The sequence below is a fragment of the Ambystoma mexicanum genome, chromosome 3p (assembly GCF_040938575.1).
Source record: "Ambystoma mexicanum isolate Mex_15411 chromosome 3p, UKY_AmexF1_1, whole genome shotgun sequence".
Taxonomy (NCBI): Eukaryota; Metazoa; Chordata; class Amphibia; order Caudata; family Ambystomatidae; genus Ambystoma; species Ambystoma mexicanum.
In genome coordinates this window covers 214667689-214682184 of record NC_090925.1, presented here as the reverse complement: position 1 = coordinate 214682184, position 14496 = coordinate 214667689, and the positions used below count along the sequence as shown (strand labels likewise).

The 14496-nt window shown below is 44.6% G+C and overlaps 1 protein-coding gene across 2 annotated transcripts in view; it reads left to right on the top strand.

Moving 5' to 3' along the window:
* Window positions 1-8454, top strand: part of NOP2 (NOP2 nucleolar protein) — a 385194-nt gene extending 376740 nt beyond the window's left edge. For both annotated transcript variants that reach the window (XM_069650683.1, XM_069650682.1), the window contains exons 16-17: window positions 6734-6864; window positions 7605-8454. In XM_069650683.1, the coding sequence (XP_069506784.1) occupies window positions 6734-6864; window positions 7605-7933 (460 nt within the window). In that variant the 3' untranslated portion in view covers window positions 7934-8454. The remainder of the gene's footprint in view (window positions 1-6733; window positions 6865-7604) is intronic.
* Window positions 8455-14496: the final 6042 nt, after the last annotated feature.

Here is a 14496-nt window from a genome sequence, read left to right as displayed (position 1 = left end):
CAGGTCCTGGGTTCCTGGGCCTCAGTCGTGGGGACAAGAGGGAGGACATCCAGAGGACTCCTCCACTGCAGATTGAAGGGCAGCGGCAATGAGCTCTTTCCAAATCAGCGGCACTTTGCGGTTTCAGTTAACGGTCAATAGCACCACTGTGGTTCTTTGACACTTGATGGGCTCCCCTTGCTTCTGGAGTCCAGCACTCTGAGGTTGCTCAGGCTTGGGTCATCCTGCTTCGGGAGGGTCCTCTGGACCTTCCTGAAGGTCTGGTCCAGCTGAAAGACGATGCACTCGTTTGTGGTGTTCCTGACCCCTAGCACTCGGTTCCAGCAGTACCAAAGAAGTACAGCCAGCAAGGAGAGGGGTTCCAGCAAAGTTCATCTTTGGGTCAGTTGGTCCCACCAACCCAAGGGAACAAGTCGTCTGTTCCGGGCTTCTCTAGTCGATAAGAAAACTGGAGCTTCAGCAATGCAGCAGGGCTTCACCAATCAAACCAATGGTCCAGGAGGGTGCAGCAAGCTTCTCTTCCAGTTTCTTTCTTCGGATTCTTCGTCCAGTGGTCGACTCTTCCTTCTGTTCGAGACCTCGCCTTTTATGCAGGTTTCTCAACACAGCATGGTGGCTGTCCTTCAAGAACAGCCAGACAGCCAATCACCTTTGGGTGCATTCAGGTGTTATTCAAAGTTTGTATGCAGTACCCTTTGGGAACACTACACACAACTATGACTATAGGTGTAAGCAAACCAGCCTTTGGGATAAGTCTGTACTACAAAGTTGTAATAGCAGAGCTGAGCAGCCAGGCTTATCTCAAGAGGGGAATGTGAGCAGTAATGATGTTACACAGAGGTCTACAGCCACAGGTGTTCAAGTAAACTCTTACACTCAAGGTCCCTTTCATAAATACTTATTAATTCATCAGCTCTAAAACATTCATTAGAAGGAGGCAATTATATAATCATACACAAATATACTTCAGTACTGTACATTCTTTATAATAAAACATTTTAAAAAGTAGGTAAAAGGGGAAAAAGTTATCGGAACATAAGACTACAATTATTCTTAGACAGTGCAAATACTTTGAGTTCACCAGAAGAGTCAATTCAATAGGCTAGGCCAAAGTCAATGGGCTTGGATAGGATCAAGCGTTTCTGGTAAGTAAACGGTAAAGTCTCTGCAAAAGTTCTCAGAAGTAGTTTGTAAAAAGAAGAATCGTATGTTGGTTCACAAGCATGGGGGTACTTTTAGGGGGGACAGGGGTGTTTGCCCCCCACCCTCCCAACTTTCATGGCGCACCATTTTGCCCTCATTCATTTGGCCCCCCAGCCCCCCTACCTTTTTCAGCAAAGTTACTTCACTGGTCACAAGCTGATTAGGCCTGCGAGTTGCAAAAGTTTCAAGCAATTTCACCACGAAAGGTAAGTTCTCAGTCTTGTTTCACAGTACCTTACAATGAAGAAAGAGGCAGCTGATGACTTCTGTTCTTGGCAGTTCCTGCAGATCTCGCTGTTCCTGGGCCTCAGTCGTGGGGACAAGAGGGAGGACGTCGGGGGACTCCTGCACTGGGACTGGTCAAAAAGCTTTCAACTGGCAAACTTCAATTCTGGTGGCTGTAAGCAACGCACACAAACTGGTGTCCCTCTCCCTGGTCCTATGGTTTCCTGCAGCAACTCGGAGGAAATTCAACCAGCTCCGAAATGGGTGTCCAGGTTGCTTACTTTGGAGTTGATTGGTCCCACCAATTCAAAGGGAGAAGTAGTCCCTGCAGGGCTTCTCTGTCGATTAGAACTTGGCGGTGTGGACCTGCAGCAGGGCTTCACCGGGCAAACCAACGGTCCAGGAGTTGCAGCAGCTGTCCTTGGGTTCCTTTGTCCAGTGGTCGACTCTGCCTTCCAAGCCAAGAGACTCGCCTTTTAATAATTTCTCCCCCATTCATTCCAGCCTAGCTGTCACTCACGCAGCAAGGGTGGCTGTCTTTGCGGACAGTCAGCCAACCAATCACCACAGAGTGCATTTGGGTCTCATAGGAGACTAAGCACAGGGAGTTTCGGGCACCTCACTCACTTCCTGCCCACCCCAGACGCTTGGGCGCCAGAGGCGGTCTTCACTGCTGAAGCCCGCCAAAGGCGATGGAACAAAGGGACCAAACCAGGTTTGGCGCGCAGAGAAAAACTCTAAGGACCTTTCCAAAAAGAAATGGCGAAAAAAGAAGACCGGGACCTATTTTAACAAAGTGGGCTCAGATGCCATCTTGAAAAACATGGGTCCCGCGATTTAACGTTACCGGAGCTACGAATAGTTTGCGGTCGTAAAAAATCATGGTAGTTCGTTGTAAAACCACTGCCACCAGCCGTTCTGAGAGGAAAGGGTAGCATTTGACTGCTACATGAGTATCTAGACACAGGGGATTCTAAGTAACCCCTGCAGCACTCTATTGTAAGATGTGGTGTGCTGGGTCTAGGAATTTAAAAGACTAGTAAAGACAATTTCACTTTACTTACTCTGGGAAACAGTAGTTTATCCCAGAGAAGGTAGTTAAACCTTATTAAAGCCTGAAAGGCTCTCCTGTGTCACTGCACTGAGGGTTCTGGGTGACACAATTGCAAAAGTTGATGCCTAGGGAGACTCCATAACCAAGAAAACACATAGCTAAAATGCACATATCAAAATACATGAGAGAGTGGGGAAAGGGGGTCACGTTCTATCCAGGTATAAACATCAAGTCCTCAAAATCAAGCTAAATTGCTGGGGGTCTCTAAGGTGAAGGGAATTGGCCCATTTTTGAGAATTCTCCCTAACATCAGGTAACCAAGGAGACTAAGGACAAGGCGTTTTGGGCACCTCCCTCGCTTCCTGCCCTGCCAGAGGCAGGATTCTGCACTGAAGCCCCCCAAAGGCAAAACGAACAAAGGGGCTAGATCTGGTTTGGCACGCAGAGTAAAACCCAAGATGGACTTCACAAGCAAGAAAGGACGAAAAAAGACCACCAGGCCATTTTGTCAAAAGGGGCACCCATCAGTGCAAGACCGCAGCTGAGGATTTAGCCTGCCGTAAAAATGCGCAATGGTAGGAAAATTAAACTACAGCCACCTGCCATTAAATGTAGTGAGGGCAACATGAAATGTTTTACGTGAGTAAGTAGGAAAAGGCGCTACGAAGTAACCCCCCAGTACTTCCACATAAGATGGGGTGTACTGGACCTACATAGGAAAAACAGGCAAGTAAAGTCAATTCAGTTTACTACTCTTGGGAACAGTAGTTCACCCAAGAGAAGGTATTTAAACCTTAGAAGTCCAAAGGATTTATCAGTGACAATGCACTGAAGGTGCTGTAATCACAATACAAAAGGTGATGCCTATGGAATTTATCAGACTCCAAAACCAAAGAAACAGAGTCCAAATCAGATCAAAAATACATGAGTGTGAGAAAAAGGTCTCACTCACTCCAGGATAAAAAGAAAAGTCCTAAAAGTCCAGCAAAAGAGCTGGGGGTCTCTAAGGTTGAAGAGAATTAGCACAGAAATGAGAATTATTCCTAGCAAGGGTTCTTAGTAGGCTCCTGGTGCTTTTAGTCGGATTCGTTCTGCGACAGACATTGCACTCGACTATGGACACTCGTCCCCTGGCATTGGGGTTCTGCACCAACGGAGAGGCACAGCAAGTCTGGGATGGTGCACAAGAGGAGTCCGTATTGGGGTAAGTTGGTCCCACTAACCCAAGGGGGTAAGTCGTTCCGTCCAGAGCTTCTCTGTCGAGGTGAAAAAGGGCAGCACATCAGTAGGGCTTCAATGGGCAATTCAAGATCCAGGAGGTTGCAGCGACTTCTCTTCTGATGTTTTTTTCCAGTGGTCGACTGCCTGTATTCCTAAAACCCTTGCTTTTTAAGCAGGTTTCTCCCATTCACGCACAGCCTAAGCTGTCAATCACACAGCAGGGGAGCTGTCCTTCCAGGACAGCCAGCTAATCAGGACTAGTTTCATTAAGGCATTCCTAGAGGCAAAGGACAGGAGGTTTTGGGACCCTCCCTCACATCCTGTCCTTCCAGACACACTGGAGCCAGGGGCGGGCTTCAGGGCTGAAGCCTGCCAAAGGTTAAACAAAGGGCTCAAACCTGTCTCAACGCACAGAGTAAAATCCAAGAAAGACATCACAAACTGAAAATGTTGAAAAAAGAAGAAATGGGGGTGAATTTTGACAAAATGGACACCCAGGGGTGCTGAACTGCAGCTGTGAAGGTTCAGCCTGCGGTAGAAAAGCACAATGGTAGGAAAAATTACAACACTGCCACCAGCCATTTAAAGTAGTGAGGGTAACCTAAACCTGCTACATGGGAAAGTAGGATAAGGGGCTACTAAGTAACCCCCAGCACCCCACACAAATGGTGTGCGCTGGACCTACAAAGAGAAAAGGTAAGTAAAGTAAATTTCACTTTACTATTGGTTGGGAGAAATCCAAAGGACCTCTCAGTGACTCTGCACTGAAGGTGCTTTGTGTCACTATGGGGACACGTTTGTGGTGGAGTGGAACTTCCCACTGATATACGCGTTCCCTCTGATTCCCGTCATTCCTCAAGTCATCAGGAGATTGAGACGGTTCGGAAACTGCATGATCCTAATTGCCCCGGATTGGGCCAGGAGAACATGGTACCCGGACCTTCTGGACATCTGCCCTTGTTACGTCTTCCTCAGAGAGAGGACCTTCTCTCACAAATGGAGGGCCAGGTTCTCCATCCAGAGGTCAGGACTCTCAACCTTCATGCTTGGTATCTGAAAGGCTGAGATACAAGGATTGGGACCTTCCAGATGACGTTATGGAGGTGTTGCTTTCGGCAAGAAGGCCTTCAACAAAATCTCTGTACCGTTGCCGTTGGAAGAAGTTTTGCAACTGGTGCAGGGAAAAGAACGTTGATCCTTTTCTGTGTTCTATCCCGGAAGTGTTGTCCTTCCTCTTGTCCCTGACAAATAGAGGCCTCAATGTGGGGAAAATTAAAGGTTATCTTGCAGCGCTTTCCATTTTCAATCGCTCTTCGGAAGAATGTTCCTACTTTAGAATTCCTTTGATAATACAATTCTTAAAGGGACTCACCAATGTGTTCCCTCCTTCTCAAGTCCCAGTTTGAGATCTTAATCTGGTTCTGAAGTTTTTAATGTGTGCCCCTTTTGAACCCTTGCACACTTGTCTATTAAGATTACTAACGTTGAAAACCGCTTTCCTATTTGCTTTAACATCTGCACGAAGAGTGAGCGAATTGCAGGCACTGTCCTCTGGGCCACCCTATTCTGTGTTCCACAGGGACAGAGTGGTATTGAGGGTTAGACCCTCATTTTTGCCTAAAGTTGTGTCTGATTTCCATTTAAATCAGAAAATTATTCTGCACGCGTTCTATCCTCCACCTCATCCCAGTAAAGAGGAGGAAGATTGCACAGGCTGGACCCGAAAAGAGCTCTAAGCTTTTACATTTCTATGCTTTCCAAGCTTAGAGTGGATAATCAACTTTTCATTGGCTACACCGGAAGGAAATTGGGTCAATCAGTGTCAAAACAAACCATATCACGATGGATTGTGCTTTGCATTTCAGAATGCTTCAGATTGGCGGGCAAAGATCCACCAGAAGGCTTAAGGGCCCACTCTACCACAGGCATAGCCTCTTCGACAGCCCTTCAAAGAGGTGTGCCCATAAATCTATTTGTGAAGCAGCAACTTGGTCATCGCTGTATTTGTTTTCTAAATTCTGTAGTCTGGATGCTTCCCAGTCTAAAGAGCTTGCTTTTGGTAAAGCAGTGCTATATTCGGCTATATAATATTAGAAATCTACTCCCTCCTCCAGAGAGCTTTCTACACTGCATTGGGAGTCTATCTAAGGTGAGGAATACGTTGGAGGACACAATCCATTCGAAGAACAAGTTACTTACCGACTGGTAACGTTCTTTCGACTGGATGTTCCTCCAACGTATTCCTCATCGCCCTCCCATCCTACCCCTCTGTAGATTTTGCGGGTTATTGCCACTTCAACTCTCGCAAGGCTGACACCTGGCTACCTACACTATCTATACAACAAGGCAAGAGCGGGAAAACAGAACTGAGGCCAACGGGCGCCGTGCATGCTACTTGTATACCCGATGACGTCACCCTCGACGGAGGCCTTCGAGGGACTTGGAGTCAACGACATCAGCGCACGGCGCCCTCTGCTGAGAAATTTCTGAAGCAGCTAAAGCTGGATGGAATAAATCTAAGATGAGGAATACGTTGGAAGAACATCCAGTCGAAAGAATGTTACCAGTTGGTAAGTAATTTGTTCTTCTATGCATAACAGATTATAAATAATAGATTTGTACAGGTATGTTGTGTGGGCGGGCACTGCCTTTTTGGTTGATGATCATAACTATTTACCTTTAAACCAGTTCACTCCTTATGAAGGGTTGCCTAGTCTGCTGTGGCATACTACTACTTGGATGGTTAGGCGCTTAAAAGGAAACACCAGGTGTTCAGGAAATGTTTGTTTCGTGACTTTCCCTCCATTGGTTTATTTAAATAATGTGAAGCTAGTCCTCACATCTTCATACCAGGCCTGTTTAGCGGAGCCCTGTAATCAATGTTTTGAGTATTTGCCGGAAAGTATTTTTCCAGAATCGGTGAAATTTCCCAAAACCTGGTCCCCTTGTTGGGGCATATTCTGCACACCTGTCTCCTGCCCTTTTCACTAATTCTCGGACTGCTTCTTGCATTCTTTTTCCTTTGTACAGGTTTAGAGAGCGGCGCTTTCATCCATCTCTGAAGCTTACCAGAAGGTTTTATCCCCACACGCACAACATGGATGGCTTCTTCGTTGCAAAATTCAAGAAGTTCTCCAACACAATTCCCAAACCAGTGAAAGGTATGACCACCTCCATGTACCTTGATAGACTTCATCAACCGTGCATTTGATATTTCCGTAGCATCCTGCATGGCCATGTCCTCTGCATTATCCTATATATCTGCGTTCCTGTGCCATTTAAAGCCCCCACCCCCGCCACCTCCCCCGACTCCGCTCCCATGTGCTTCTACCATTTCCACTCCACATCGTCCCACATCGGCAAAAAGGCTCTCGTTTACTCGCTACTCGCATGTCAATCCCACATTTCCAACCCCCTCGTCTATTGCCCCTTACTTGGGCTCAAACTTTGAGTAAGGTAGCAACCTACCGTATTTCCAGAGCTGGGGCTGCTGCCGCCCCACAGGCTGTGCTCCTGCCATACTCCCCATCCCTCCTCATGCAGACTAGGCTCCTATCCCATCATCCATGATTAGCGCACCTTCCATATCCATCGCTGGTGCTGCTCCCACAGCATAATTTGCAGCCAGGACTTGCATACCTTAGTCAGCTGCTGACACCATTTACATCTTCCTCCAGAGTGGTCTCCTCCGCTGGCTCTCTGCTGCGTTTGCACTTGCCCCCCTTCCACTTATACTCATCCCCTTTCATACTGTTAACCCATGCTTTCCCATGTTCCTAGCTTGCAGTGTTTGACGTTTGCTGCCATTTTCATCTAGTGGTCCTTTGCTATCCAATCACAGGGAAATAACTCTGATTTGTGCTGGGTCCTTACTGTAATCCTCCTCTTGCTTCCATTTCAGAAGGGGACTCTACAGAGGAAGTCAGTGCAGATGCTACGACCACCCCCATATCAACAGGGCCCTCAGCAGGACAACAGGCCACACAGAAGAGCAAGGCCCAAGGAAACCATGCATCCAAAGAGGTGGCACCGGCGCCAGGTAAGGCGGCCAAGCAGCCCCATAGGAGTTTAAAGAAGAAAAATAAACCTTTCCAGAAGCATCCCAGTGCCCCACAAAAACCTGGCAAACCTGCAAACAAGAGCCAATCCGGGGTTGGCAAACCTCGAAACAAGAGCCCTGCTGGCAAGATGGACAGACGGAAATTCAAGAAGTTTAAGAAGAATAAATAGAGAACGCCCTGCCCTGTAAAACCCAATACTGTGCACGGTTGGCTTTCTGTGAATTGCGGTGACCAGCATGTTGTGCGGGAAGCTGCGCCATCAAAATATTCATAGTTCTGAGCAGTCCGGACCAGCTGGCTGTGCCCAAGACCAAGAGCCATGGATGTTTGTTTTTATACATGTGGAACTGTGTATTTTTCCTTTGGTGAGCAGTCTTTTCCCCACTTCTGTGACTTTGAACCTGCCTATTTGAAACCATGGTCAATCAACTGCAGAGAACATGACTGTTGTCATCCCCCAATTGTTTTGTGGGTCTTGTCATGATCTGCCACTAATTACTGAGTTTGTGGTGAACAAATGAATTGCAAACCCCACTGCAACAGCATTCTTTAAAGGGCAAACGGCTGACTCTTTCCTGACCTGTAAAGTGCGGACTGCGCAAGGCAAATAATGTCAAATATTATTGGTGGATTGGCACGTCGTTTACTGAACTGCGTCCCATGATTATTAAAGCTTTATCCACCCTTTTACCCAGTTGTGCTTGCCAATGTTTAGACCTAGCCCTCTCCTTTACCCTTTCAATCAGGTAAGCGGGCTCACAAGCACTCGGTTAATGAAGCCTCAATGTCAAAGCAGATTCTTTGTTCAGAGGGAGATTTGCCTATTTCCAGAGGCCAATAGTACTGCATAAACCCCCATGACCGCACTGCCCAGCTCGTGTTCGTGCTGGAGAAATGGGTACCATGGTCCTAGCTAGGTGGGAGGCTGAGTGAGCCTTTCAGGTGACGAGCCAGATTCTAGTGTAGTGCAGGGGTCTGCAACCTGCAGCTTTCGATGCACATAGGCCTCCCATGATCTTGCCATTGAATAGGCTGGCTAGGATTGATGGGATATGTAGATCAAACTATCTGTTGAGCCAGAAGTTGTAAATACCTGCCCAAGAGTAAAACTGGACTCCAACAGCCTAAGGATATGAGGCCCCCCTGACTTTGCAAATATGAATTCTGGATAGAGAAGTTGTATGTTAATTATGACACTTGGCTTTTGCAATGAGCATCCTTCCATTCGGGAAATCATATCTGGTTAGGTCCCATCCCAAAAGGGTCTGTCCCTCACTCTGAAATGTGGCCAGGCGGCCTCATGGGTTTACCGTAGGCGCCATACACATGTAAAGTAACGTAACATACAGGGGCGACACTTGTTCGCTTTTCTGCACCCAAGGCCAATATAGTATGGCTAATGGTGAGAGAGATCCTTTTTGAAAAAACTACTTTTGTGTCACTCATTTCACACACAGCCAATTCCTTGCTCTGACACCTCATTCAGTGGCCTTGGCCTTGCCAGACCCTCTCCAGCCATCGGCAGTTGGCATCCAGTGTGATTATCTTGTTAGCAGCCCCCATAACTCATAGGAACTCAAGTGAATCTCAAGGCCATTTATAAATGCAGAACATGAATAAACGTAATATCACCAACACTTTGTTTAACTATTTTGCAGTCCTTTTTGGCTTTATTTTCCTACTTTGGCGATATCAATGATGTGCCTAAAAAGAATTTATTTGTTGACCCAGATTCTGCACCCTAAGTGCTTATATTGCGACTGCAGCAATATCCTAAAACAATTTTCTTATTGTAAAAGCACCATAGTGGGTTGCGCTTCTGGTAAAAATAATATAGGTAATTCTTTGATTGCTGTTCCAAAAAATTATATTTTATTTTTTAAACTTGCATTAATTTTCATGCAACTTTAAATTTCCTTCATGTATTTGTAAATGTCCACATACACACTTTTTTTCCTTTTTTCCATTCACATTTTTTGCTCTCAACACGTGTTTCCCCACGATGATTATCCGTGGTTCTTCAGGAGAGATACTAAAAGGAAAGTATAGAAGAAAAAAAAATAGAATAGAATAATAGTCAGAATTTGAATCAGAAAATATTTAATCGAAATGGTAGGGAGAAAGAATAATTATTTAAATTAAATGATTTATTTGATACTCACCTAATTTTCTTATTCTTTATATCTCAACCAACATTCTCTCTAAATGTTCATATCTGTATTGTCATCAGCAGTATTTATTCTTATTTTCAAAACAATTCCTTCCAAAATATTTTTTTGCCTAAGAATAATAGAAAGTCAATTATTTAGACCATATATTAATCATTTATTACATTTAGGAATTATAAACATCCCATTTATATTTTGTCATTAACAGAATTTATTCTTGTTTTCAAAGCAATTCTTCAAAATATTTTTTTTGCCTAATAATAGAAAATCAATTTTTTAGACCATATATTAATCATGTATTTTATCATAGTCTTTTTCTATTTCCATTTGGGAGGCTACTGCTACTTCCTCTATAAGTTAATTACCTTTTTTTCTGCTGTTCCTCAGGATCGATTGCCACCAGTCGCCAGGATCTGCGCTGGTGGATTGTTTGGCTTTCTTTTCTCTTTTAAAGCCTGCGATTGCGTGACGTATGACGTCACCGCGTTACGTTACACGATGATGTCACGCGTCACGCTAAAAAGGTCAGGCGGCCGTTTACCACTACTGAGGATCGCATAACTAGTCCTTTCTTATGGAAGGACTATTTTTTCTAGCATTTTGTACCTAAAATTGGAAGGTAAGTTTAAGCATGAACAAATTTTTATTGAAAAGATTTTGGGAAAGAATAAAATTATGTAAATCAAGGATATTTAAAATATTTAGAGAAAGAAAAAAAGGGGAATGATTTTAATCCAAAGAAAAAAAAGAGAAGAGAAAGGACAATTCATGTTGCCTAGCATGGCCATAATTAATTCAGCCCGCATACATAATGATGATTCACAGAGTATGACATACAAAAGAAACAACAAATTGATGTGTTGCACATTATAAACAATAAATATAAACACCAAATATATGCAAGAAATGAACATTATATAGTGATGAATGCAGAAAGTATAGTGTTCATAGCCGTAGGCCATTTCATTTTCCGAATTCAGGCCTGATTGGCACGTATCCAGAGTGCATATCCATTTTGCCTCTCAACAAAATTTCTCTGTTTCCTCCTCTCTCTGGTTTGTCAACTCTTTCTAGGCCAAGGAATTTAATGTTTTTGATTTCATTCAGTTGGTGTTCTTGGTTGAAATGTATTGCCATTGGATATCTGGTATCATTATTTTTGATGGCTCTTAAATGTTCCTGAATATCACCAACACACCTGTAATGGCCTCCATGAAAGTTCTGCCGGCCAGTAACGGAAGCTCTTTTCCCTTTTGATTACATTTTCTTCTGGTCAAAACACTGAAAACTATACACTCCTCACCGATCACTATAATTCACCCTTACGTTTTAATTTCCCTGTATGTTGCGAGTTAAGTCTGTCTCCCTGACTTTTCCCACTCTTTACCATTTCCCGCTCTCCTTGGCCTCATTCCGTTTGTACCCCACACACCAAGGTCTGGCTGCTATCCTGGGAAGGGTCACAATTCACCTCCATAAGGACGTGGCCAAGCTATTGAAGACCACTAGAGTGGTGATTTTTGAAGTATAAAAAACAAATGACATACCATGACTGGGTCCTGAGCTTTGTGCCTAGAGTTGCGAGCTACACCTCACTGATGACTGGGAAACGTATGTCCAGTTACTTGTAATCTCATTTAGAGGGGGGGAAGTGACTTAACAGTTCTGGCTGCATTGCCTCTTTTGGTAGGTGAGGATATCTGATTGTATTTGGGCTTTCTACTTCTGTAGTGGACAAGCAGCCAGAATAATGATGGAATGGTAGGCTGCTCAGAATAAATGGCAGTGTTTGAATGAGTTCTCTTTTCCAGCAAGGGCAATTAATATCTCTTCACCTCTTTTGTCCATCCTCCCCACAAGTCCCATGACTGCAGCATATTGAAAGAAAAGTAAGCATAGATCTGGATAAATAACAGTACCTTTACTGCCGGACTGCCAGAGAGGAAGCAGCACCATGTTGTGCACATGGAAGTTATGTGAAGTCCAGGGAAGCTATCAGCAATTCTACATACATTCTTCTCACCTCCTAGTGAAGGCTGCTTGTTTTTCTACACGTTTACCTCTTTTTGGTGAATCTGTTTTTCACCACGTTTTCACTCCCCTAAATCTCTTCTGACCAGCTACATTCTATGCAGTTTATGTCCCTCTCCATTTGCCAAGGTATTTGTACAACACCTTGGGTCAAAGTGTCCTTGTACAGATGTATGCTCTACAGCATGCTTTCTTTCTGGTTACTTAATAAGAAGCATCTTTAGTGGCCCTTTGCTTTTGCATAGAATGAGCTTGTCAAACGGAACAGAAAAGTCATTTTAAGCCTTTAGTGACATGCTTTCTGTCACTATTATATCAACCTTTTTATTCTATTGCTTATAACGCAAGCCTAGCTCATGAGCAGCAGAGCACTTTGCAACTGGATTGTGCCAGAATGTGGCATGGCATTTTATACATTCACGCAGTACTGTTGGAGTTCGAGAGCGATTTTTCTTCCCCTGGCAGGTATTATTGAAAGAGGCATGGGTTTTGTAGAACTGGAGGATGGTAGGGGCATTTCGAGCCTCTACTGGGCTTGTGTTCCAGATGGTCGGGCCATGGCAGGAGGAGGACTGATTGTGAGTCTTCTCTTTGCGTACTAGCTTGGACTTCTTCCCTTTGATCGTTTTGCTATGTGAGGGGCAAGAGCCTCAAAAGGTTTGGAGTTTAGCCTTTATAATGCTTTGTGCATCACCAACAAGTACCGTACAGAGGACATATTGATTACTGGAGCAAGAGCACAGTACTGGGTGCTTTACATATTAATCCAATGGCATTACTACAGGTTGTAGGGGAAGGTGTTGGAGATAGTGAATAGGAACATTTTTAAGTCACATTAAATACATCGTCAGTAATTACAGTATGTATAGATCTGCATCAAGGGGTGATGGATGTTGCAGATAATTTTGGGCAGGGGTCTTCAACCTTTGGCTGTCAAGATATTTTTCACCCGCTCCCATCAGCCCCAGCTTGCATAGTCAATGGTGAGGGATCATAGGGGTCGTACACATCCTCTGAAAAGCCTAAACTGCAGACCGCTGATTTAGGGAGCATGGCGGGAGATTGCACCTTAAAACACGGTAGAACAAAGTGGTTCTTAAGGGCAATCCTTAAGCCAGTCGCTTCTGGATTATTTCCTTAATTGCTAGGTGTAAGGAGATTCATGGATGGGGTGCAAAACGCAGGGAAGGAGCAATAATGGGTGGCTCTAGGGGTCAATGGGGCAGTGAGGTTGAGGAGAGCTTGGGTGCATAGCGGATGGAGATGTGATGGATGGATTCAGACAGGTTAGGGGCGCTAGCTCACAAATGGATTTAAACAAGGTCAGAAGACATTTGGATAGGGGTGATTTTTCAAGAATAGAAGACTTGTGCCAATGTGCTGTGCGCAGGTAGACAAGGATAGTGGGACGTTGTAAATATATGCACCTTGTTGAAAGGCACAGAGAAGAGGGAGGAGAGCACATGAGGAGACAGCAGTAATCCAGTCTGCTGGCGACCAGGGGGAGAGGGGCGCTGGCGGCAAGAAGTGTTTTTGGAGTGAATGTTGAGAGGTCATCAGATTTTATGGCGGTGGACCTGCTTGAGCTCGAGTTTGTTGCTAAACAGAATCCCTAGATTAAGAGCCACTGGGATGGGGCTGAGGCAGTCTTTGGGAATACATAGAAGATGGGAAAAGGTGTGCTGCTTTGGAGGCCACGAGAACAGTCACTTCATTTTTAGAGGAGTTTAAAATCCGACAGCTCTGCAACGTCCAGTGACACATAGAGGGGCAGTTGTTGATGTGCAACAATATCTCTAAGCTAAAGAAGGGAAAGAAAGATGTGAGCATCGTTATCCAATAGATGTGAGAAGTCACGGAGCAGTAGAGGTTTCAGAGAGGTGGTGTTAGGGTGTTGCCAAAGTCCTGTCTGTGACAATACTTAAGAAAAGCCACCTTAGATGAACAGGGTTGCACCCCTTAGGTTTGGCCTGAACTCCCCAAAGGTCTAGTAGCAATGGTTGAGCAGCCAGGCTTGGTCTAGGAGGGAGGAGGACTGAAGTGAGGCACACAGATCTCAGAGCATACACTTAGTTCAAGGAAACTCTTACACGATAGGAGTTATATAAAAATAGGTATTTAAATACACTAAGGCTTATAGCATTCAAATCGGGTAAGTACATTCACACAATATTATAATACAACAGTTTCAATATTCACAGAGTTATATACTTTAAAATAGCAATAAAGGAAACACAACATAACTCCTAAAACATAAATGCAAACCTAGAGAAAATGTGAAATGTTTATAACATTAGCTAGCCCTATCTTAGAAAGTCCAACCCTGTTTGGGTGAGTATCACAAAGTCATAGGGGACACTGGGGCACCAGTGATCAAGGGCTGAGGAAGGACAAGGCAAGAAAGCAGAATTCAGGTATCCAAGCAGCAGAGTCCAACAGAAAACTATTCAAGTTTGCACGTTGGTAACAGGTTTGCACAGTTTCCCTATCCGGATTGCCCCAAGGCAAGGTAGCGCACAATAGGTTGTTCACC